Source organism: Melanotaenia boesemani, chromosome 19 (assembly GCF_017639745.1).
Source record: "Melanotaenia boesemani isolate fMelBoe1 chromosome 19, fMelBoe1.pri, whole genome shotgun sequence".
NCBI lineage: Eukaryota > Metazoa > Chordata > Actinopteri > Atheriniformes > Melanotaeniidae > Melanotaenia > Melanotaenia boesemani.
In genome coordinates, this window is record NC_055700.1 from 4,013,766 (window position 1) to 4,039,932 (window position 26,167).

At 45.0% G+C, this 26,167-nt stretch overlaps 1 protein-coding gene across 1 annotated transcript in view; it reads left to right on the plus strand.

Annotated features, from left to right (window-relative positions):
• The window catches only part of LOC121629681 (scavenger receptor cysteine-rich type 1 protein M160-like), a 530,109-nt gene that overhangs the window by 436,044 nt on the left and 67,898 nt on the right, over positions 1–26,167 (plus strand). Inside the window, exons 15-17 of the mRNA XM_041969398.1 lie at positions 14,480–14,757; positions 15,788–16,093; positions 16,185–16,472. Coding sequence (XP_041825332.1) covers positions 14,480–14,757; positions 15,788–16,093; positions 16,185–16,472 — 872 coding nt within the window. The remainder of the gene's footprint in view (positions 1–14,479; positions 14,758–15,787; positions 16,094–16,184; positions 16,473–26,167) is intronic.

Below are 26,167 nucleotides of genomic sequence, written 5' to 3' on the forward strand. Positions count from 1 at the left end.
AAATGGTTTAAAACTAGTTTTCCTGCAAACCCCACACTTTGCCTACTGGGCGACCTGGGTGACACCAACATAGGAATACACTCCATAAACTTGGTCCTCGCAGTCTTATGCATCGCAAAGAAAACTATTCTTGTGAACTGGAAAGATAAGAATAATTTGTCTATCCAGCAGTTTAGAAATCTCCTGTTAGATCACATCAGCATTGAGACAATGTCTGCCTCCTCCAGGAACCAATCAGATGACTTTCATTCCCTCTGGTCCCCTGTGACTGGCTACATCACTTAATGTAGTTGGAGGATTGCGGCTTCGCTGGGATGGGGGCGGATGTGGGTGGGGGGTCCCTGGTGGCTTCAGGTCTCCGGTTGTCTCCTGGGTGGGGATCTAGGCTGCTCCGCTGCTGGGTCGGCTGGGGGTTCCGGTCTGGGCGGGCGGCATTGGGTGGGCCCTGGGGTGGGGCTGCCTCGTGGCGGTGGGGGGTGGCTGCCGGGGTGCCTGGGTCAGTGTCTGTCGGCCCCTGGCCGGGTGGCCGGTCGGGCCCGGGGTGGGCCGGGTGGGGGCCCCGGGCTTTGGGGCGTCGGGTCTCCCCCCGCTCCTGGGGGTGGGGGGTCTGCCGCTGCTGGGGGGGGCTGGGCCCATCCGGATGTGCCGTGCCGGGGGTTGGTCTGTGCCCTGGTGCTTGGTCGCAGCCCCGGAACCTGGGTGGGGGTGTGTTTGTGTGTGGGTGTGTGTGTGTGTGTGTCTGTGGGTATGCTGGTGTGTGGGTGGGTGTAGAGGGACGTGTGTGCCGTATGTGTGTGTGGGTGTGTATGAAGGTCTGGGTGTGTGCGTGTATGTGTGTGTGTGAGTAGTGTGCGGGTGTGTGTGTGGAGGTCTATGTGGGATGTGGGTGTGTGTGAAGGTATGTATATATGAGTGTGTGCACGTGGAGGTCGAGGTGTGTGTGGAGGAGTGAAGGAGTGGGTGGAGGCGTGAGTATGTATGGAGGTGCTTGTGTGTATATGCAGGTATGTATGTGAGTGTGTGTGTAGTGGTGTATGTGTATGGAGGGGTATGAGAGTGTGTGTGTATGTGGGCACCGGTGTGTGTGTTTATAGGTATGTGCGTGACGTGTGTGTGTGGAGGTATGTGCACGTATTGAGGTGTTGGTATATAGAGGTGTGTGAGAGTGTGTGTGAGTGGCTGGGGAGAAAAAAAAAAAAAAAAAAAAAAAAGGAGTGTGTGCGTTTGCAGGGGGTTAGGACGTGTCCTCTGGGGGGCGCCCTGGCTGGGTGTTGGGGGCGGGGGCCTGGGGTTCCCTTCCTTCGCCTCGCCCCCCTCCCACTCAGAAAGAGGAAAGTGGCCCCTTGGGCTGGTGGCTGGCCCCTGGGGGGGTTCGTGGCGTGCCTGGGTTGGGGTGCCTGCTCTGGGCCTGTGACGCCCTTCGGGGCCGGCGGGGGACGGGGGCGCCCTAAGCCACTGGCGGGTCGTCTTCCAGGGGGGAGGCTTACCCCCCTCTGGACCTACATCTCCTGACCCCTCCCCTCCCCACTCTTCACTACATACACAGGTAGGGCCGTGGGAGGTGTGCTTGTTGCGCTGGGCGGGGCAGGGGGGTCATCATAGTGGCCCCGTTGCTTCGCCGAGCGGCAGCATGCCTCCCAGCTTTTAATTCCACTTAGTCACTGAGCACAAATAACATTTGCAACATACAAACACGTTTTGGGGGGTGGAACATGCGAGGTCAGGTGGGTGGGACTGCTCAGGTGGCCCCACCCCCTCCTCAATGCAGTTACTGCCCCCCAATTTTAACCCTCTTTTTTTAATTGCAAACAGCACATAATATATTCCCTCACTAGTGGGGGAGGGAGGGGCGATGGGGTCTTCAAGCGCCCCTGTCTCCATGGATGGCCCGGGGGCGGGGCGGGCCGGGTGGCCTGTCGCGTTGGCCCGGGGCGTGGGCGGGCTGTCCCGGGGAGTTTGGCTGCTGGCCCTGGGGGGAAGGTGCTGTTTTGGGGGTGGGGAGGTGGGGGACTGGGGCGGGGTGGGGGGGGTGGGGGCCTGGCTCGTGTCTCCTCGCCTCCTGGCTGGGGCTGTCCCCCCGCGGCGTGGGGTGGCGGGAGGATGGTAGTGGGGGGATGGTGTTTGTGTGTGGGAGGGTGGGGTGTGTGGAGGTAGATGTGTGGTGTGTGGGAGGGGGGGTGGTGTGGGTGTGGGAGGATGAATGGTGGAGGGATGATGTATGTGGGGGAGGATGGGGTATGTGTGGGAGAATGTATGGTGCAGGGATGGGGAGTGTGTGGGAGGATGGATGGTGGAAGAATGGTGTGTGTGCAGGAGGATGGATGGTGTATGGGAGGGAGGATGGTGTGTGTGTGGGGGAGTGGTGTATGTTTGGGAGAGTGGGTGATGGAGGGGTGGTGTGTGTGTGTGTGGGAGGATGGGGTACGTGAAGGTCGATGTTTGGTGTAGGAGAGGGAGGACGGTGTATGTGTAGGAGAATGATGTATGTGTGGGAGGATGGGTAGTGGAAGGATGGTGTGTGTGTGTGTGTGTGGGAGGTGTGAAGGTGGAGGATGGTGTATGTGTGGGAGGATGAGTGGTGGAGGGATGATGTGTGTGTGGGAGGTTGGGGTAGGTGTGGGAGAGTGTATGGTGGAAGGATGGTGAGTGTGTGGGAGGATGGATGGTGGAAGGATGGTGTGTGTGTGGAAGGATGGATGGTGGAAGGATGGTGTGTGTGTGTGGGAGGATGAATGGAGGAGTGGAAGGAGAGTGTGTGTGTTTGTGTGTGTTGGTCTGGGGGGGGGGGGGGGGCAGGACTGGTTCTCGGGGTGTGCGGCTGGGCGCTGGGGTGTGGGGCTGGCCTCTGGCGGTGGCCGTCTGGGCGGGCCGGGTCCCCCCGGGTGGCGTGCTGGCCCTTGGCCTGTGGGGGTGGGGGGTGTCCCTGCGCTCCTGGGCCCGGGCCCTCTGCCTCGTCTGTCCCGGGCGGCCGGTGCCCGGGGGGGTCGGGGACTGCTGGCCTCGGCCTGCCGGGGCCGGTGCCCTGTGTCCGCGGGGCGGCTCCTGCTGGGGTCTCCTGCTGCTGCCTTCCTGGGCGGGCGAGTGGTCGTCTCTGTGGACCGGTCGGGATCTGTAGCCTACGGGGGGGCTGGTGGCCTGGGTCTCGGGACCGCTGGCCTGACTCTGGCCTCTGTTCAAGTGAGGTGGCATCTGCATGATCACTCTGCATGGTCACTCCTTCCTGAACGTCTCCACACAGTCTTTGCGTCGCCATGTGGCCGAGTTCTCCAGCATATCCACACAGGTTTCTCTGCGCGTGTTCTTGAATACAGCAGTTTCACTTATATCTATTATCATATTTTTTTTTCTTTTTTTTTTTATTATTTCTGTTCTTATTATTATTATTATTACTCTTACTCTATTATTACTACTACTATTATTATTATTACTATTATTGTGATTATTATTATTGTTACTATTATCAACTAGTTGTGTAATGACCTACTGGCCAGGATGATCTTAGCTATATATGTTGCAAGTAGTATGGATTACATGGTTTTCTGTATAATGTTTTAAGTCCCCACCCGCACTCCCCACACCCTTTCTGTCCCTCTCTCTCTCTCTCTCTCTGTCCCCTCCGGTCGAGTCCAGCATTAAGAGTCTGATTTAATAAAGTTTTTCATGTCATCAAGAGGGACTTTATACATGTAGTATAAATCCCTGCTTGATAGAGTAAAATTGCCCAGCACCAGACAGCAGCCAGACAATCATTCTGTTTGCAACGATGCTGGACAAGACAGGTTAAAAAAAAAAAAAAAAAAAAAAAAAAAAAAAAAAAAAAAAAGAAGAAAACCTATGCAGACCTCAGTTTTCATCATCAACATGGCATTCATCACCGTGGATCTGTCCACTTCCATATTCTCCAATTAGTTCACCTGCTTTTCTCCTGCCAAAAACCTGACAATGCATTTCATGGTTATTCAGAGATTATTCACTAAATGAAGCCACAAATTTTCGTAATAAATTGACATCCATAGATGTATGCAAACTGCTCTTTCTTTAAATATGCTGCATCATTTGGGGCATTTCTTCAGTAGTGTACATTTTTCTTAGCTCTTTTGCCCACCGGGCAGGTTGTTTTCTCCAATCATGAATAACTGTTGAGAATGATAAAATATTGTTAGACACAAGCTTCTCAGTGGTAATTTATAATACCTACTCCTTACTAATATTCCTGCTACAACTGCTAACATTAATAATAAAACAGCAATAATAGCAACCGTCACAACCAGCTCCAAAACCTGTAAGCTGCCTTGCTCTTTTATAGGTGTGTATGTGTGGGAGCTGTCGCCTTTCTATGTGCTTGTCTGGGTTTGATCCCACCCAGCCCTTCAAGAACTAAATCATGTAAAAATAGACAAGGCAATTATATTTTATATCATTTATTTTATTGTTTAAAAAACAAACTAAATAAAAATAAAACAAACCAAAGAATAAATAAATAACATTTTTAGAGATTTCTATAAAACATGATATAAATCACAACTAAACACAACAGATGAGAATATTGATCCATTTCGTAGTAACATCTGCAGTAAGTTGTGTGACCAGAGTGGCTGTTTTAACTAATTAAATATGGAAAATGCAACATAATGTAACTTAATGGTTAACTCTTACCAACTAACATAACTGAAATCTAACAAACCAAACTTAATTTCCCATTAAAGGCTTGTGTGTATGTGTGTGTGGGGGTGTGCTCTTAGAATGAGTGGGAGTAGATAAGGACGGGGGGTCTTCTGGGGCTGGTGGCGGCTCATTGGGGGGGTTGGTATTAATGCACTCTCAGATAAAACAGACACAGTCAAATCTTTGTCACTTCTTTCACAAAGCTGGATGTATTGGCTCCGCTTCATCACAAACCTGCAACTGAAGAAGTTTTACAATAATTGTAAATTTATCCTCAACTAATCTGTGGTTCAGTACAGCCGAAGAAAGTTTGTAGAAATAGTTTTTGTGGAAACTGGCCTAGCAGCTTACTATTTAGACTATATTTCTATATATCTGCAAATAGCCACAAGTCAAAGAAAGGCACAGAAAAATAAATAAAAATTAAATAAATGCTAAAACACTGGCTCTCTAATTATTGAAACTTCATTTACAACATCAAGGACTGAAAGTGAAAACAAAGTTTCAGCAGTAAGAGAAAAACAATACAATACTTCTTAGTGCAATACATTCAAATTGTAAATATATGTATATATCTGTTTTTAGTACTTACCATATTTTTATTCTACTTAAATATTTGATTCTATTTATTTCCTTCTTTTGCCTTTATTCTTAATATTTTTAATATTCTTTTTATTCTGATGCAAACACCATAAGGCGTAGCACTCCCTAATCTCGTTGTATGCTCTGGTTTACAATGACAATAAAGGCTTTCTGATTCTGATTCTGATAAACAGTCATCTTTTAGATGACTATTTAGTGTGATGTAAGTATGTATATGTATGTATGAATTTATATATTTATATATATCCATCTACCTGGCTGGATTAATCACAGCTCATGACTCTTTTCACTTTAAGTTTTACCAGTTTCCATCATCTGCTGACATTTCGGGATCAAACTGAAGCTGAAACAAAGAGGATGGTGTGTGTTGGTACACACTCATCTTTGAAAAGCTGGAGTAAAAACAGATGTGATGACATCATCAGGTGAGCTTTCTTGGCCGTCAGGTTAATATACCTGTTTATACATATATGTAGTCTGCAGAGTCTCTACATGTTTTAACCTCATTATTTTTCAGCTTTCCTCCTTTAAAGATAAACTTTCTTTGCTTAAACGTCTCTGTTAAATTGTCTTGATAAGAAACTGCTGCCACTTCACAGGTCGTGGCCGTAGATGTGTAACCATGGCAACCAAAATAAACCGATATGCTCGGATCAGATTAAAGAGTTTAGTTTCCTGTGTGGTTGATAAAAACTAATGAGTTATAAGTAGATGTGAAACCCCGAATTTAAGTTTCCAGAAACATCAAATGTCAACTGTGCTGGTTAAATAAGTCGAGAATAATCTGTTTTAATACAACACCACAAAACCACAAAAAGTTCTTTTATTCCCACAGAACATAAATCTTTAAACTGAAAGGTTAACTGGCAACAGGTCAGGGACATGACTGGATATGAAAGGAGCATTTCAGAGAGGCAGAGTCTCTCAGATGGAAAGATGGACAGAGGTTCACCAATCTGAGACAAACTGGCTTTAAAACTGTGGAACAATTTCAGAAAAATGTTCCTCAATGTAAAATTGTGAAGACTTTAAATATCCACCATCTACAGTGCATTTCATCAAAGTTTTCAGGAGGAATCTCTGTGTTCATGGGACAATGCTGGATGCTGGTGATCTTCTGCATTAAAAGCAGACATGATTCTCTTCCAGAAATCACTGTGAACACAGTTCACCCTGAAATCCACAAATGCAGCTTAAAGCTCCATCAAGCAAAGAAAAGCCCTGGAAAGGACGCTCCTCCTCCTCCTCTGGTTCCTGTCTCCGAGGAGGTTGCTCCTCCTCCTCCTCCTCCTCCTCTGGTTCCTGTCTCCGAGGAGGTCGCTCCTCCTCCTCCTCTGGTTCCTGTCTCTGAGGAGGTTGCTCCTCCTCCTCCTCCTCCTCTGGTTCTTGTCTCTGAGGAGGTTGCTCCTCCTCCTCCTCCTCCTCTGGTTCTTGTCTCTGAGGAGGTTGCTCCTCCTCCTCTGGTTCCTGTCTCCGAGGAGGTCGCTCCTCCTCCTCCTCTGGTTCCTGTCTCTGAGGAGGTTGCTCCTCCTCCTCCTCCTCCTCCTCTGGTTCTTGTCTCTGAGGAGGTTGCTCCTCCTCCTCCTCCTCCTCTGGTTCTTGTCTCCGAGGAGGTTGCTCCTCCTCCTCCTCCTCTGGTTCCTGTCTCTGAGGAGATTCCTGCTCACTGTGTATCTTGCTGGAGTCCCTGCTCCTCTGTCGTCTGGTCTCTGGCCATCCACCAATGGGGTCCCTGCCTCTCTGGCCCTTATCAGCCCGGCCTCTGGGATCCTTCCAGAGATCCGTCTCCAGTTGCTGTGACCTCCGGGTCGTCCTCCAAAGTTCCTTTTCCAGCTGTCGTGTCGTCCTTCAGCCCTGTCGCCAGGACAGTGTGTTTAGTCCAGGATCTACTTTTTACATGTTGCTGCCATCAGATTCACAATGAGCTCATATTTTCCATTAAACAGTAAAATGTCTGTTTTAACATCTGATATGTTCGTGTTCTACTGGAAATAAAATTTGGCTTGATGAGGTTTGGAAATCACTGAATTCTGTATTTATTTACATTATAAAAATGTCCCAGCTTGTTTGGACTCGGGGTCGATAGTTCAGTCCTCGTCTTCAGTTCTGGAAACATTTAGTTGAATTATTCTGTGTTCTAGAAGTTCCAGCCTTCATCTTTCATTCAGATTTCACACTGTTTTATAGTAAAAGTCTCCAGTTTAAGGTTCTTCCTGGGGTGTTACCCCCCTCTCAGGTGGAGTCGGCCTTTGTTCATTTCCCACTTTGTTTCTCCACCATGTTCCTCACAAAATGCACAACACAGGCCAAACGTTTTAAGCTTCATCTGTTCAGAAACATTCAGCTCGTGGTGAATCCTTCAGAAGATTCAGAGGAAATGTTGGATTTCTTTCTAAAACAAAGTTATTATTGAAAACTGATCTGAGACCACCTGAAAGAGAGAACCTGAGTTAACCAGGTTAACATCAGCCAGTGTCCTCATGGTCTCTCTGGTTCAGTCTGTGTCTCTGAATGTTTATGCTGACCTGAAGGACACGGCTCTGATCTGATCTGCTGGAAAACAAGCTGTACTGGTCCAGACCACAGCTTCAGATGAAGTCCAACAAGAACCTCTCAGAACTTTGGAAGCATGTTTATCACTGGATCAGAGATGCAAACAAAGCAGCTCATGCAGCGTAAACTCCTGCAGCCAAGGCTGTCAGGTCACCTGACTCAGGTGTGATGGTTCAGAGAAGAAGATCCCAACACAGGACACAACAGGCAGGCCAGCAATCCAGAACTGAGATTTCAGCTTTCAAGACTGTTAGTGAGACAGTAAAACAGACCAGAAGCCAGTCTGAGGGTCAAGAAGCAGGACCAGGAACCCAGACCTGGTTCATACTGGACTCAGACTGACAGGGTCCCAGAGGGAGGTGGGTTTCCTCAGTCAAAACAGAGTCCACACAGAGACACATGGACACATGAATCATCTGCACCATAACTCCCACTGACATGTTTCCACACGTCTGATCTGACCTCCAGATCCGGTTTCTGACTTGTGTGAAAGAAATTTAGCTGCATATGGTAATCACTCATATATACTCATAATAATCACATGTATATTCAGTTTTCTTTATTAATTTAATATTGTTAATCCATTCACTTTTACATTTTCATATTGTGTGTTCTCATTCTACAGAATACTGAAGTTACAGTTTTCATTGTGTGTGTGTGTGTGAGGTCAGACTGACCACTTTCTTCCAGAACTCTGATATGACAGAGTTTAGACTGGTTTTCCACCTGCTAGATAGAAATAGTTGTTTGGGATATCAGCTTGTTGTGGTATGTGGGCTTTGTCTGAAAACTGGAAGAAAGTGGCGCCACTCAGTCGTCTATTCCTCAATTATTATTTTGCTGTTTGACCTTCAGCTGGAGACCAGCTGAATAAAACTGTTTCTCTCTGATGAATCATGAGAGTCTCTGCCGACTCCACGCGAGTCGGGACAACCACTCTCTTTACTTGCAAGTAATTCTTTTTTTTCAATACTTCTCCTGTAAATAAACCTTATATACTTTTACTCATTCCAGACTCTTGGTAATTTTTCTACAACACCTGGTTCTGGTTCCTGAAGCTCCCCGTTTGACCATCATCCAGACATTTTTCACTCTGACCAGAGAGGATCCGGTTTGCTCTCCGTAGCGGACTTCTTAGATCTACATTTCTCAGAAAGTCAAACTTGATAAGAAGCTGCTGTCAGATTAGAGGATGAGGCTGTGGTCGTGTTGCCATGACAACCGGGACGGGCCGAGCTTTTCCTGTTAGTTTAAAGCTGCAGCAGCATCCTCTTATCATTTCTGCTGAAACAGATAACATCAGCTGCAGCTGGAACTCATGACAACTTTTTTAACCCCGTCCTGTCCAACATCAGGACAGAATCATGGTCTGGATGCCGTGTTGGACCAAACATGTTTACTTTCTAAGAGGAGTTTCATAGATAGAAGCTTCTTCATACTTTAGTACTATTTTTGCTTATTTATTTGTTTATTGCTGCATTCTGTATGAATGCTGAACCTGACAGGTGGAAGAAAGGAAGGAGGAGAGTAAACAGAAGAGAAAGGAGACAAAGAAACAAAGATAGAAAGCACATAGATAGAAAAGCACACAAACCCTCACAGAACCACCTCCATGTTTCAGGGTTTGGGTCGTCCTGACAATGAAAACAGCCTGAAGTTTGATTGATCAGAGGATCGGCTTCTTCCTCTGGTCCACCGTCCTCTTCCTGTCCACCGTCCTCTTCCTGTCCTCTTTGATGAGGACAGAGGAAAGAAGAAGCTCCATCCAGCTGCTCTGAGCTCTCCATGAAGGCTTCAGGAGGACAGATGGTGGTTCAGCTCTGCAGGTGAGCTTCATCTCCCACATCAACCTCCATGTTTCTAGACTCTGAATCCAGTCAGAAACATTCTGATCACTGATCAATTAAAGCAGAAATGTGTTGTTATTAAGCCCAGGACGTCTGCAGAGGGAAACAGAAGATTTATGGAACAGCAGGATTCTTACTGATGACCAAACACTGGAAGAAATATCTAAATATCTCTGATTTCAGAGAAAAACTAAATCTGATTCAGTCCAAAGACTGAACTGGTGTCAGACTGGACACCAGTATGAAAAGTGTCTGATCCACTGGTGAAACTGTGGGATGGCTGATCATGTGACCGAGTCAGAGATGTGTGGGTGAAGCTCCGCCCCTTCCATATTTACTCTGAGGACAGCTGGTGTGATGATCAGAGTCAGACGAGACAGACGAGGACACGTCCACCTGGACATGGATCACCTGTTGGTGCTGATGCTGCTGTGGAGCTCAGGTAGGACTCGGCTTTAAAGATCAGCTGTTTACAGAACAACATGAAAACAGAGCAACACGATGGACCAATCACAGCTCGCTGGATGAGGAGGAGCCAGCAGAGAGTCTGACGGATGGAAGGAATTCTGACTTAGAAATGAGGCTTTCTGGAGCATCATCTCTGGTTGGAGTGAAGGACTGAGACCAGCTGTCCCGAGTCTTTCAGGAGTCTGAAGTGTGACGATAGCAAACACTGATAATGTCGTTAGCAGATGAGCTTCAGTGTTGTGTAATGTCACACAGCAACGGTCCGTCTAACCAAGTCTTACCGTCTTATATTCAGCCAAGAAGTTGTTTGGAGAGTTAGAAACTCAGCCAGAGCAGAATGTGTTCGATTATTATTCATGTCTTTTATTTCTTACTTAGTAACTGAATCTTAAAATTGGCTGTTTTACATTAATATTAAGTTAAATTATGAGACTTGTTTGAGATCATACAGAATCTTTCACACCCAATTTTAGCTGTAAAACTACAAATTAGACCTTTTTTTAGGTCTAGATTTTATGAAACATTGAGCTGATTATTACAACTAAAGTGATCATCTAATGTAAAACAAGTGAAGAAAAACTTCCCAATGACATCATTTATCAGCAGGTGTTTACTTTGGGTGATGCTGCTGTAGGACTTTTATCACTGCTGCACAAACACTCACACTTCATTTTTTTTTTCTTTTTTTTTTTTTTTTAACTTGTCCTGTCCAGCATCATAGCAGCAAAATGATAATCTGGTTGCTGTATCGTGCTGAACAAATTTGCTCTGCCAAGGGGAGGCCTATGGGTAAGGCTCCTCTTGATAATGTGATTAATTAATTTATTTATTTATTTACTTTGAATCACGGAATCTATGTAATCTTGCTGGACCTGACTGGAGGGGACAGAAAAAGATAGAAAATAGCAAAAAAGAGCAAAGGGGAAAGAAGAAAGGAGACAAAAAGATCACAGACAAAAGGAAACGACCCTTCAATCCACACCATCACCAGACAACAAACTGTTACACCTGTACATGAACACACCAGAAAATTTCCTACAACTTTTACAAAAGCAGAAACACACACACAGAAAAAACAGGGCTGCCAGTCATTAAGAGTTTTTAAATAATAACCAAATCAAATCAAAAAGACATAACAGCGACCAGATACTAACTCACAGGAAAAATACAAAATAAATTTTTTTCATAATTATCGCTTAGTATTAAAAACCCACTAGACAACTCAGTGACTGTGTCAGCATGCAGAGCATGAGAAACAAGGAGTGATCAGTGATGAAGAGTGGTGAGTGAGATCATGCAAATGCGACCTCGCCTCCACGGAGGCCAGAGGCAGACCAGGGCCTGGGCCGGGCCCTCAGCAGCAGACCCGGAGCACCAACCCAAGCCACCCCACCACAAAGACGACTCCAGCCCCACCCGAAGGGCGGCAAAGGAGAGCCCCAGCAAGAGCCCCCCACGGTCCCAGTGGGCCAAGATCAGCAGCCACCGGCCCCGCCAGGGACCGGCCCACCCAGGGCAGCCCAAGCGAAGGGCCCAGGGCCCCAGGAGCCCAGAGGCGGCCGCCCCACCCCCCAAAGGCAGAGGGCCCGCAACATGCCCAGGAGGACCAGGCCCCCCCAGACAGCCACCCGGCGTAGGCCAGCACACACCCCGATGTTCCAGCCGCACACCCCGGGAACCAGGGTGCGATCGGCCCCCTCCCCCCACTCCCCATCTACACTCACACTTCAAAGATAAAAGGAAAAAGCAGTTTTTATCCAGATCATCAGTTTTATCAGAGTTTCTTTATCAATGTTGGCTGTTTAACTTCAGTCGTCACATCTGCTGGTTTATTTTTATAAAAATATATAAAAAAAAGTTTTAATTCAGAATTATGATCTAGAACATGGTAGAGATGTTTTAGAACGGCATGTAGAAGTACATTACATGCTGCATTTACTGACCATTGGACATCTGATGTTTACCCAAGAGAAGGTCAGTTAACAGTAAATATTTGTAAGCATTGGTTCTTTCTGTTGATACAATTCAGTAAAAACAGGCAAATTTCAGGCATAGCTGTATGGAGTTATTTTTGTGTTTTTATTAAATGCAAAAAAAATAGTGATCTGAGAGTGGAAAAATTATCTGAAAGGAAAAAAATATATTTGGTATAAATATTTTTCACACTGATACCAAAAAATAATAATATTTGAGACTAAAAAAAAGTTTTGAGATAAAGTATCTTGTTACAGCACATTTAAAAAAACAATTTGACATTTAAAAAAATAATTTCCTAGAAAAAAAACTCTCAAAAGCTTTTCTTTACTCTCAAAAATATATTTTTTTGCTATCAGAGTGAAAACTTTTACTCTCCCAATTTTTTTTTTTCAAAACCAAAGTCTTTGCTATCGTTTCAAGATTTTGCTATCGATGTGAAACTTGTGTCATGGGCGGGTCAGTGTTACTATTGGTCATTCTCAACCGAACTGACAGCTGGGTGGCATCATTTCTGCATACTGATTACACCTTTCTCATTAATATTCATGACTAACTCCTGCTATCCCTGCGCTGTGATCCACCATTGATTCACTGGGAGATGCAGACATGGTGAATATGCATTTATCTGTTGTTGTTTGGGGTGGAGACTCCAATATTTGGGTAAGATTATGACACAGCACACACAAAAGGGGTAATCGGTATGGAGAAATGATGCCACCCAGCTGTCAGTTCGGTTGAGAAGGACCAATAGTAACACGGACCCGCCCATGACACAAATTTCACATCGATAGCAAAATCTTGAAACGATGGCAACGACTTTGGTTTTGAGAGAGAGAAAAAAAAACTTTGAGAGAGAGGAAAAATTGGGAGAGTAAAAGTTTTCACTCTGATAGCAAAAAAATATATTTTTGAGAGTAAAGAAAGGCTTTTGATTTTTTTTTTCTAGGAAATAATTTTTTTAAATGTCAAATTATTTTTTAAATGTGCTGTAACAAGATACTTTATCTCAAAACTTTTTTTTAGTCTCAAATATTATTATTTTTTGCTATCAGTGTGAAAAATATTTATACCAAATATATTTTTTTCCTTTCAGATAATTTTTCCACTCTCAGATCACTATTTTTTTTGCATTTAATAAAAACACAAAAATAACTCCATATAGTTGCAAATGGTGATTAATTGTGATTAATTCATTTGAAAGCTGATTAAAATTTTAATTGTTTGACAGCTCTAGTTATTAATAATTCTCAAATGAAAAAGAATAATCTGATTTTAAGATCTTTTCTCTCAAAGTGAGAAACTACACTGAAAAGTCGCATCAACAGGCTGGTTTGGGGATTTTTTTTACTCAATCAGCGACTTGAAAGACTTTGACTGAAACTCTGGTGGAAGGAGGGTTATTGCTGACATAAATTCAGTCAGTCAGAAACAGGCAGTCCAGCATCTTATAGTAAAGTTTTACTAAACTCCTCCCTGCAAATAAAAACACATAAAAAAACATTCACATGCACAGAAACATGCACGTACACACACTAACAATGCCGCCTTATATTCTTCAGACTGGGTTCAGATCCAGACTGTTGCCGGGACGACAAATAATCCTGATTTCTTATTGGCTGGTACAGACTTGTGATGTATTACCTCTTGGTGTAGCTTCTCCTGACTCAGTCTTTCTCTTCTACCATCCTCCTGGGTGGGCTTCACTTTACTATAGTAGAGTACATGAAGAGTACCTGATAACAGATATTGTGACTGAGTACATTAATCTTTGTCATGCTGGGCAGCATGACTCAGCCATTTTGTTTTGCAGCTTCATGCACCACGTCACACGCTAGAAAACGGATATAAACACACCGACCGATCTGAAAACGCTTCGTAGTTGATTCAGCAAAGAAAAGCAAGAGGAAGAGAGAGAAAGAAAGAGATACAGCAGGAGTCTTCCTCTGGCAGGAAGAAGATGGATACTGGATTAGCCGTGGTTGTTGCTGACTTTAATTACTTCCTACGTTTCCATGATGGAGCGTCTCAGAACTAAATGCTCTTCTTGTGTTTAAATCTACATGATTTAAAGGATGTGCAGCGGTCGTGTTAGACATGAAACTGATCATCACTATCAGTCCTTTCTGCCAGCGTTCCTCTTTCAGCTCATCTGTTTCTTTCTAAACTAAACTACAAGTCACAGCTTCTAGAAATTCTCATCTTCCTGAAGCTTGTTTTCTCCTCAGGATTCCAGGCTGAAGGAAGACTTGATTCAACAGGTAAAGAGAGAAATCAAAGAGAAATGAAAACATCCAGAATCAGCAGTCATGTCTGACTTTTAGTTTCTATGAATAACTGATGACTGGTTTCTGTTCAGAGTCTGTCAGGCTGGTGGGAGGAGCCAGTCGCTGTACAGGTAGACTGGAGGTGAAAGACCTGGGAGACCAGTGGAGACCTGTGGAACTCCTGTTCTGGACCCTGAAGGCAGCAGCTTTCTTCTGTCAACATCTGGACTGTGGTTCTGTTGTTTCTGCTACAGAGAGACGTCTGTCCTCAAAGACATCTGTGTGGTCAATCCGCAGCAGCTGTCTTTATCCTGGTTCTGATCTGAGGAACTGTTTATTGTCAGAACGCTCTTCCTCCAGAATGCACCTCACCTGCTCAGGTAAGCCTATCACTGATCTTCTCTGACATAACCAGAGGATGGAAAGTTTCAATCTGAAAAGGACTGCAGGTAAATATATAAACAAAAGTTATCGTCTGAACAAAAGAGGTTTATTTAGTGATGAAACCTCTGGAGTCACCTTCATTCTCTCTGAGGGAGCCTCGGCCCTCAGACAGAACTAATGGAGGAGTTCAGGTATCGGTGTGGGGGGTAGTAAAGGTGGAATTAGGGGACATCTTCACAGTTTCTGTCTCAATATAAATAGAAATAAACATGGCTTGTCACTGCTGAAGCAGGTGAAGATCCATCAGTATCTGCTTCACCTTGAGTTGAGAAACAAATGTTCATCGTTTATAAAAAAGAAAGGCCGATATTATAAATATGAATATTATTTATCACGTACTTCTGATAATCTGTTCTAACTACTTATATAAGAGGCTGGACCCAGGACGAGGCAGCAACAGCAGGAAGTAAAGGTTTACAAATGTTTACTGATGTGATCCTTCATGAAAGCAAACGTTCAACAATCCTCCGAGCTGGAGTTCAATTATGTCAGGATCCTGTTCAGGAGTGAAGGAAGGACGGAGCAGAAGATCTACAGGTGGATCGGTGCAGCGTCTTCAGTGATGTGGACTCTGCATCGGTTTATCCTGGTGAAGAAGGAGCTGAGCTGAAGAGAGAAGCTCTGGATTTACCAGCTGATCTACGTTCCTACCCTCACCTATGGTCTCCAGATGATTGATCATCCAGGAGGAGGTCAGAGTAAAACTGAGTTGAAGGTCTTTCTGACAGGAGACTTTACCAGATGTTCCCAGTAGACCTTCATGACACATTTGGGCCTGCCAGGCCTGACCAGCATCCTCCCCACCATCTGACAAAGGAACTGAAACTAAGAAAGAATTCAGATTTCTTGGTTCATGATTCCATCATCTGTTCTTCTTCTTGATGTGTAAAATGATCCATTTATAAAAAGTAGTTCCTCCTCATCATGGTGTAACTGTGTGTGTGTGATGGTGTGTGATGTGTCCAGACTCTGTCAGGCTGCTGAATGGATCCAGTGTGTGTTCAGGCAGACTGGAGGTGAAGTCTGACCAGACCTGGTCCTCAGTGTGTGAAGCTGACTTTGACCAGCAGGATGCAGAGGTGGTCTGCAGGGAGCTCGGCTGTGGGCCTCCTTCAGTCCTCCAGGGGGCGCTCTATGGAGAAGGGGAGGCTCCCATGTGGACCAAAGAGTTCCAGTGTGGAGGCCATGAGTCTGCTCTGCTGGACTGTAGAAGCTCAGACTCTGATAGAAACACCTGCTCACCTGGCAGAGCTGCTGGACTCACCTGCTCAGGTAGAAGAGGAGCTGCAGCTTTGATCTGCTTCATTTCTCTTCTCATCAAACTCACTTTGTTCTTTTACTGATGATTCTGATCTCTGTTCAGATCCTGATGATGTCAGGTTGGTGGGAGGAGCCAGTCGCTGTTCTGGTACACTGGAGCTGAAACTGGGAGAATTGAGACCAGTGAATGGTTATGGATGGACCCTGAAAACTGCAGCTGTTATCTGTGAACATCTGGACTGTGGTTCTGCTGTTTCTGTGGGAGAGAGAGAGGAGACCTCAGACAGATCTGTGTGGAGGATCGACTCTGACTGTATTCAGTCTGGATTTTCTCTGAGGGAATGTGCAACACCAGGTCATGGTGATTCCACTTTGAATCTCACCTGTTCAGGTAAGTGTAGATGGCACACATAGCTTTGGTGTGATTGTCAACTGGTGGGTTCTAACCCAAAAGTGTTGTGGGCTTGTTTTCAGTGGCCTCTCCACAGACAAGATATTAAGGAAAAATTTGCATGTATTTTTTTTAAAGATAATTTTGTGCAGCGTAATGCTGTCTGTTTACAGTCCCCAACTGTAGGTGGCGATGCTGAGTAATGTTAATTTGATACCCACAATTTCACAGCACAGAATAAGACACTTAAAGTTTGTTTCCATTTACTAATTAACCTGGCTGCATGATATAAGAAGGGGAGAGAGCACAACATTTGTAATTAATGCTTTCCAAAAAAAAGCATATATATATATATATATATATATATATATATGTATAGAGAGAGCGAGAGCTATAGGAAGTTCTCCTTGATTATAGTTGCATAGTTATATATTGTATCTTTAAAAGTTTGCATTCTTATGAATTCTCTCTCTCTCCAGACATAAAACAGACACAGACTAAAGGCATTCACACACTAGTTCACAGTGTTTGTAGGAGCCATTTTAAGTGTTTGTATAAATATTTAGTTTGGGCACTAGGTGGTAGCATGTGTAGCCTATGTCGCTGCTTATTTAAGTGGGAACCTTTCTGCAGGTGACAGGTGTTGCTGGTAGGAAGGTGAACACAGTTTTTGACTGTTCATTATTCATTCATTGATGGTCCACTCAATCCTTACACCTTAATGTTGGACAGAAGAATGAAACACGTGGCTGTATGGATAGGTAATACTTGTACATTGGGAATGGTCGGTGAGAACTACAACTTATGGATTTATTGAGCACTTTAAGTAATAAAAGAACAAAACGACAAAGATGGCTTGGACTTGGCTTTTGTACACAAGTATGACAGCGATGACGATGCGTCAGGAAAAGTTCCCATTAGCAACACTTCAGGCGCTTTAAGCAACAGGCTTAGCACCTTTACACTGTTAAAGAGGCCCCTGAAACTTAGTGAAACACACATATGCTGAGTTAGCACAACTGAGTTACTTATTTATAGAATTTTTTCTCCCCTTTGTTCAATTTTCATTTTTCCTTCATTTTATTAGAATATAGATTTTTCTTCCCTAATTTGCATTATTAAGTAATTTTCTGTCTTTTTTTTCTTGTGGTTGTTTGTCACTGTATAGTTGCGGTTGTTTAAAAAGACCTCTATGAAGATCAGTAATAGTAGACCTACATTTCCCTTGCCTGGACACGGGTTAGCCGGGCCTTTGCCCATGAGGTCTGGTCGGACTCAATCTGAAACGTTGACATGGGCCTTCTTTCTTGTGCGTTCACCACTTTTGGGAGTGGCCACAGGGGTCGGGTGCAGTGTGAGCTGGGCAGCGGCTGAAGGTGGGAACCGCGGTGGTCCAACCCTTGGCTGTAGAAGCTAGCTCTAGGTACGTGGAACGTCACCTCACTAGCGGAGAAGGAGTCTGAGCAGTATGGCTGGGCGATTAATCTCAATTACGATCTGGGTTTTCAACGATCATAAAAATGAAATGATCCGATTATTTGCTCCTTCTCAGTTTACTCTCGTGCTGTTTTCAGCTGTAAATTGAATGCCACTGGCATTGCAGCGCTCTGCTGCAGACTCCTCCCACAGCCCCGACTGCTTTCAGTTGCAAACACCTCTCAAGTTATGGGCTGGACACACGGGAGGCGACGTGGCTCCTTCTCCATCATTTTTTATGGAACTTGCTCGATGAGGCGAAAATAGCTGTCCTCCCCCAGCCAAGCCACAGGTGACATTTGCGCTTGTTCACGTAGACGTGTATACAGGGGCTTGTGATGCCACGCAAGAAAACAGAAAAATGTTCAGTTTTTGTGAATCACGACCAAATAATCCACCAGCTCCCAGAGACACCAAGAGATAACAAATATCATGAACAAACATAACTTTTTACTCTCCAAAGACCAGTACTCAGTTAACACAGTGAACAATCCGGGATTTAAGAAACTCATCAACACTTTGGACAAATGGTACCACTTGCCATCCCATCTCCATAGCCCCTTTCTGATCGTAGGAACCTTTTGAAGTTCCTATAACCTTTTCAGGAACCAGGCCATTTTTTGGTGCATTCGGACATATAAGAACTAGGGGTAAAGACCCTCAGTTCCTATAAGCATTTTAGCTCCTACTCCGAGGTAGGGTCTTTTCGAGGTTCCATAGAAACCCTGATGAGGTAGGTTTTTGGTGACTGGTAGCTACACCCCTTGCAAGATTTCCGCATTCGTGTCATATTTAAAAACCACGGTTGCAGAAATGGACGACAACAGCAAAACAGCATGCGATAAATGGACCAACGAGGAGGTCGAAGCTCTTCTAACAGTCTACGCCACAGAGGACATTCGAGAGGTTTTGAAGGCTCGCAGCGGAATATAAAAATATTCGCGATGATCAGTTCTCAGTTAGAGAACGCTGAGATTTATCACAACGCAAAGCAGCACATGGAGAAAACTCACACAAGACTACAAATAAATTAAGAACCGCAACAACCAGAGTGAGATGAAAGGAAGAACCAGAAAATTCCACCACTCGGACCACCGACCTGCCTACTCAGGCAACGCCGCAGCAAATGAGCCCTGCGTGGGGCTTCTGGAGGCGATCATCTGCAGTGAAAACACCGCAACCTCAGAGGAGTTTGAAGGTTAGTAAACAGGACAAGAAGCGTTAGAGTTTCTGTATAGACCTAAGAGTTGTTTCACATATCACCCAAACAGCTGAGCTGATTTACTTCACCTGTGTTGCATCTTTTTTTGTATAAAATCTGGTTCTGATCCACGTTTACTTCATCAGAGACAGAGCCGAACAGCATCCTGGATGCTCCTGCTGCCACCAGCACACCTTGCTGCATCAATCAGGTAAATAAAACAGCTTTAATGCATATGTGGTGATATGAAGTAGCTGATGGGTCTAAGTGGCCAGTAAATAGCCCTGGTAAAAAAAAAAAAAAACATCCTAATCCATTGTACATGTGTTTTGTTGAGTGTAACTATATTACACTTCAAAAAGTTTTATTTTAGTTGCTGTGTGTTAAGCACCTGTCTCCACTCTCCCTGTGTTTTCCATGAAATAGAAAAAGGGCTGACACTCTTCTGGCTGCTGTGCAGGACAAGCTGTTAGATGCTGAACAGCAGAGGCAAAGCGATGCAGCTCCAACATGCTGCAGGTCTTTCGGGAACAGGCACAAAGAAGGCAGAAGACGGGCAGAGCTGAAGCCAGCAGAGATCTGTGATGGAGGGTCTCTGGATGTACTGGACAGGATGGCAAGAAAAGGCAAAGTGATATGCATCATCATAGCACATGTAAATAGTTATTTCTGCATTTTTGTATTTACTATAAAAATAAATGACTTTGTAAAGAGTCAGAAGTTTTCAGTTTTGTCAGTTAGATGTCGTTTGGCCGCATCTATGAAATACTAGCTAATAAATATATTAAGTAGTTATTAACCAATAATAGCTATGAAATATTAAATAATCCATTTTTGCTCAGGACGTTTTAAGTCTTAATCCTCAGGTGTGCATTACATTCCAGTTTATCAACTTCTTAAAATGCTGCATATCACAGGATGAAGTTTAACGAAGGTCTGGCATCAAATACTTGTGGACACTTATAAAAGTACACACCTGTAAACATCTTACCACCCCTTTCTACATTTTAACCTTCATAAATTGCTAATTTTGTGTGACTGTATGTCCCCATAATTCTTCTAAACCATAAGTGTTGTATAGGTAGAGGGGTCAGCCAGTTCGTTTAGGTGCTTTATGGTAACAAGACGGTGTATCGGTCAGGATACAGGAAGGAGGCGCATGCGAGGATCTTTCTTGAACTGTGAGCCCAGCTCTGTTTATTAACAGGTGTTCCACTCAGCAGTGTCTTAACAGTTCTGCAACAATGAGCAGATTCTAATCAGTAGCTGGTCTCAATGTGACACAAACACAAACATGAAGATTACAAACATATATCCTTAAACAGACCTGCACTAAACAATAGCACCTAAATCAGCAGGCCTGACTTAACTTAGATAAACATAACTAATCCCCACATAATGTCAGCATTAAACTGAGGAGCACTCTGGCTGGTTGTACCAGCGCATTGGCGCCATCTATTGGCCGTTGAGAGTATATGTCTATGAGAGCGCGTGCTGCTCACGCCCTCCCCACATGACATCGCGTGTCCGAACTAAACTGTTAATCTGCGCTGCGTAACTGACACAGATATACAGACAGACTTATTGAAGTGTCTGCTGTCTAACACATACATATTCGCCTAAACAGAGACGTCCTCCTACTACAAATAAATGCCTGAGGTTAACTTAGCTCGGATCACATATAACAGATAGAACAGGAGATCCTCACTTTCTTCATCAACTAAACACTCAGGGTAACAAACAGACTGTCATCAACTCTGTAAAACATTTCCGTGGGCAAAGGGAGAGCTTATTCAGCATGCCTCGTGTTTCACTTGTGTCTAAAAAAAAACCGGAACTAACCTTCGCTTCCCTACGTCACTTCCCTCACACAGTCACGGAGGCTCAGTCCAACACACCCACAACCCGATCTTTACTACAATAAGTCAGTCACAACCAACCCTCCAGTGACAGATGACTCCTTCACCTTTGCTACTGATAGATTCCATAATGCACACAAAGCGTAAAAGCAGTTGTATGAGGCAAACTCATTTTTACATTATTTCCCCATTGGTGGTATTTTCACTTTTTTCTAAGAGAATGTCTTTTAGTTAAGGTTGTTATGTTAAACAGTAAATCAAAAATGTTTACATTGGACATTAAGTTTAATTTGAGGTAGTTAAATATGTAATGTAAATAAGAAGCAACTTATTTTTCCGGTAACACTTTACAATACTGGACGCAAAATTTGCTTCGTTACTAGGGAACACCTTGGGGGCGAATCAGTAAGTAATGGGTAGTTAACCAGTACTTACTGGTGACCACAAAGACCAGGCTTATTAGGGAGTTACTGGTTAATTATTTGCTTCGTTACTAGCGAACGCCTTACTGGCGAATCAGGGAGTAATGGGTAGTTAACCAGTAGTTACTGGTGACCACAAAGACCAGACTTATTAGGGAACTACTGGTTAATTATTAGCTTCGTTACTAGTGAACGCCTTACTGGCGAATCAGGGAGTAATGGGTAGTTAACCAGTACTTACTGGTGACCACAAAGACCAGACTTATTAGGGAACTACTGGTTAATTATTTGCTTCGTTACTAGTGAACGCCTTACTGGCGAATCAGGGAGTAATGGGTAGTTAACCAGTACTTACTGGTGACCACAAAGACCAGACTTATTAGGGAACTACTGATTAATTATTTGCTTCGTTACTAGCGAACGCCTTACTGGCAAATCAGGGAGTAATGGGTAGTTAACCAGTACTTACTGGTGAACACAAAGACCAGACTTATTAGGGAACTACTGGTTAATTATTTGCTTCGTTTCTAGCGAACGCCGTACTGGCGAATCAGGGAGTAATGGGTAGTTAACCAGTACTTACTGGTGCCCACAAAAAACAGGCTTATTAAGGAACAAAAGAGAAATTCTTCATGTGAGTACTGGATTACTCTGACTCGTTGAGTGAACAGCTCATTTAGTCAAAAACCTGTTTCCTGGTGGTTTTGGAAGCCTTTGTAAGGATGAAAAGCAGTACCATGTATATATTCTTGTACTGCTGTGTCATCTTACCTTTACTTGTTCATCACTTACTAAGTAATAAGTCATTATTTAATCATTGACTGGTCATTATCTATTATACTGTTTACCTTCCTAAAAAAGTCAAACATCATACCAAGTACTTACTGAGGAACACAGCATTAACTAATCAGTACCTGATCGGTACCTACTACTTTTGTGTACATTATTGTAAAGTCAAACATCATACCAAGTACTTACTGAGGAACGAAGGATTAACTACTCAGTACCTGATCAGTACCTACTACTTTTGTGTACATTATTGTAAAGTCAAACATCATACCAAGTACTTACTGAGGAACGAAGGATTAACTACTCAGTACCTGATCAGTACCTACTACTTTTGTGTACATTATTGTAAAGTCAAACATCATACCAAGTACTTACTGAGGAACAAAGGATTAACTAATCATTACCTGATCAGTACCTACTACTTTTGTGTACAGTATTGTAAAGTCAAACATCATACCAAGTACTTACTGAGGAACGAAGGATTAACTACTCAGTACCTGATCAGTACCTACTACTTTTGTGTACATTATTGTAAAGTCAAACATCATACCAAGTACTTACTGAGGAACAAAGGATTAACTAATCATTACCTGAACAGTACCTACTAGTTTTGTGGCATTTTTTCTATATTGAAAATAACAGTTTGATCTCTTTAGGCTTTATGCATATAGCTATCTAACATGTGCAAACCATTCAAAATTGATAACAACTGCAGAAGAAGAGACAGTATTTATTACACAAAATGTACCTTAAAGTTAGACACACACACATATGCAAGCATTTCCCCCAATAAATGGAAACTATCGTTTCCATATATTTTAAACTTTGTACTGTTTGCATATCTCGTGAAGCATATGTCCAAGTGCACCATTCTTGCGAGATTTGGCCACCCAATGTGTCCACTCTATTGAGGCAAGCTGTTTCTTCAAGGTGTTCTCTGTTCGATTGCCAGGCAGTCTCCACACCTGGGATTTGTAGGTAGACCACTCACAGTCAATGTTCTTTGTATGGGCACCTGTTTCTGCGTTTACAAATAACCGGCTGTGGTTTACTGAATAGTGAACATATCCACTATTAGCCTGTGCTGTCATATAAACCCTCCATTGATCTGAGATGATAGTGGTCCCTTGGCAATCATAACACCTTATGACTGGGATCAAGTGCCACCAGGATTGTTTTCTGACTAGCCTCAGAATGGGCCGCCTTCTCATGCCTGTCATGCCTAGCATTCCAAAGATCCATGTTCGCCTCCTCCAGATTCGTCCAAATCTTCCCCGACCATACTGTTCAAAATAAGAAAACATGGTAGTAAAAGAACGTTTAATATTGTCCCGAAATTCACAAAGTTCTTTGTATTTACTTGTAAAAACACACAGAAATATCATATAATTGGATATACTATTAGATCATTTAATTGACTGTGTAAATATCAGAGTTAAAAAGTACAAAAACAATGTATAAAAAATCACTTATAAACATCTTTACAAGATATTACCATTCCACTTTTAGATCACAAAACCAAAGTGTGGTCACAATTTTCCTTTTAAATGAAGAAAAAGTTGTCAAATTACACTGATTTGCAACGACATTAGAACATGACATCCGAAATAACATTATCTTGTTACAATAGTGTTGAGGAATCTGACCTCTGATGCTGATTTTTTGCCTAATTGACCACTGCAGGGCTTCGGTCTGAAAGCACTTAAGCTATCAGTAAAGTGTGTGTGTAAGTCCATCCATCCATCCATCCATTCTCTTCCGCTTATCCGGAGTCGGGTTGCGGGGGCAGCTGCCTAAGCAGGGAAACCCAGACTTCCCTCTCCCCGGTCACATTCACCAGCTCATCCGAAGGGATCCCGAGGCGTTCCCAGGCCAGCCGAGAGATGTAGTCTGTCCAGCGTGTCCTGGGTCTGCCCCGGGGCCTCCTTCCGGTGGGACGTGCCCGGAACACCTCACCAGGGAGGAGTCCAGGAGGCATCCTAACCAGATGCCCGAGCCACCTCATCTGGCTCCTCTCGATGTGGAGGAGAAGCGGCTCTACTCTGAGCCCCTCCCGGATCACCGAGCTTCTCACCCTATCACTAAGGGACAGCCCGGCCACCCTGCGGAGAAAACTCATTTCGGCCGCTTGTATTCGAGATCTCGTTCTTTCGGTCATTACCCACAGCTCATGACCATAGGTGAGGGTAGGAACGTAGATCGACCGGTAAATCGAGAGCCTTGCCTTTTGGCTCAGCTCTCTCTTCACCACGACAGACCAATGCAGAGCCCGCATCACTGCGGATGCCGCACCGATCCGCCTGTCGATCTCCCGCTCCATCCTTCCCCCACTCGTGAACAAGACCCCGAGATATGTAAACTCCTCCACTTGGGGCAGGACCCCATCGCAGACCCGGAGAGAGCACTCCACCCTTTTCCGGCTGAGGACCATGGTCTCGGATTTGGAGGTGCTGATTCTCATCCCAGCCGCTTCACACTCGGCTGCGAATCGCTCCAGTGCGAGCTGAAGATCACGTCCCGATGAAGCCAACAGAACCACGTCACTTGCAAAGAGCAGAGACCCAATCCTGAGGCCACCGAACCGGATCCCCTCCACACCTCGGCTGCGCCTAGAAATTCTGTCCATAAAAGTTATGAACAGAATCGGTGACAAAGGACAGCCTTGGCGGAGTCCAACCCGCACTGGAAACGATTCTGATTTACTGCCGGCAATGCGGACCAAGCTCTGACACCGGTCGTACAGGGACCGGACAGCTCTTACAAGCGAGTCCGGCACTCCATACTCCCGGAGTACCCCCCACAGGAGTCCCCGGGGAACACGGTCAAATGCCTTCTCCAAATCCACAAAACACATGTAGATTGGTTGGGCAAACTCCCATGCCCCCTCAAAGACCCCAAAGAGGGTGTAGAGCTGGTCCACTGTTCCACGACCGGGACGAAAACCACACTGCTCCTCCTCAATTCGAGGTTCGACTATCTGACGGACCCTCCTCTGCAGCACCCCTGAATAGACCTTACCGGGGAGGCTGAGGAGTGTGATCCCCCTGTAGTTGGAGCACACCCTCCGGTCCCCCTTTTTGAAGAGGGGGACCACCACCCCAGTCTGCCAGTCCAGGGGGACTGTCCCCGATGTCCACGCGATGCCACAGAGGCGTGTCAACCAAGACAGCCCTACGGCATCCAGAGCCTTAAGGAACTCTGGGCGGACCTCATCCACCCCCGGGGCCTTGCCACCAAGGAGATTTTTAACCACCTCAGCGACCTCAGCCCCAGAGCCTCAGCCTCACAACGTCTCGAGTCGAGGTCAGCAGCCCCCCATCCCCACTGTACACAGTGTTGACGGAGCACTGCTTTCCCCTCCTGAGCCGCCGGATGGTGGACCAGAATCTCCTCGAAGCCGTCCGGAAGTCATTCTCCATGGCCTCTCCAAACTCCTCCCACGCCCGAGCTTTTGCCTTAGCGACCGCCGAAGCCGCGCTCCGCTTAGCCCGCCGATACCCATCAGCTGCCTCTGGAGTCCCACAGGCCAAAAAGGCCCGATAGGACTCCTTCTTCAGCTTGACGGCATCCCTTACTGCAGGTGTCCACCAACGAGTTCGGGGGTTACCGCCACGACAGGCACCGACGACCTTACGGCCACAGCTGCGGCTGGCCGCCTCGACAATAGAGGCACGGAACACAGCCCATTCAGACTCAATGTCCCCCGCCTCACCCCGGACTTGGTTGAAGCTCTGCCGGAGATGGGAGTTGAAACTCTTTCTGACAGGGGACTCTGCCAGACGTTCCCAGCAGACCCTCACAACACGCTTGGGCCTGCCAGGCCTGACCGGCATCCTCCCCCACCATCTGAGCCAACTCACCACCAGGTGGTGATCAGTTGACAGCTCCGCCCCTCTCTTCACCCGAGTGTCCAGGACATGTGGCCGCAAGTCCGACGACACAACTACA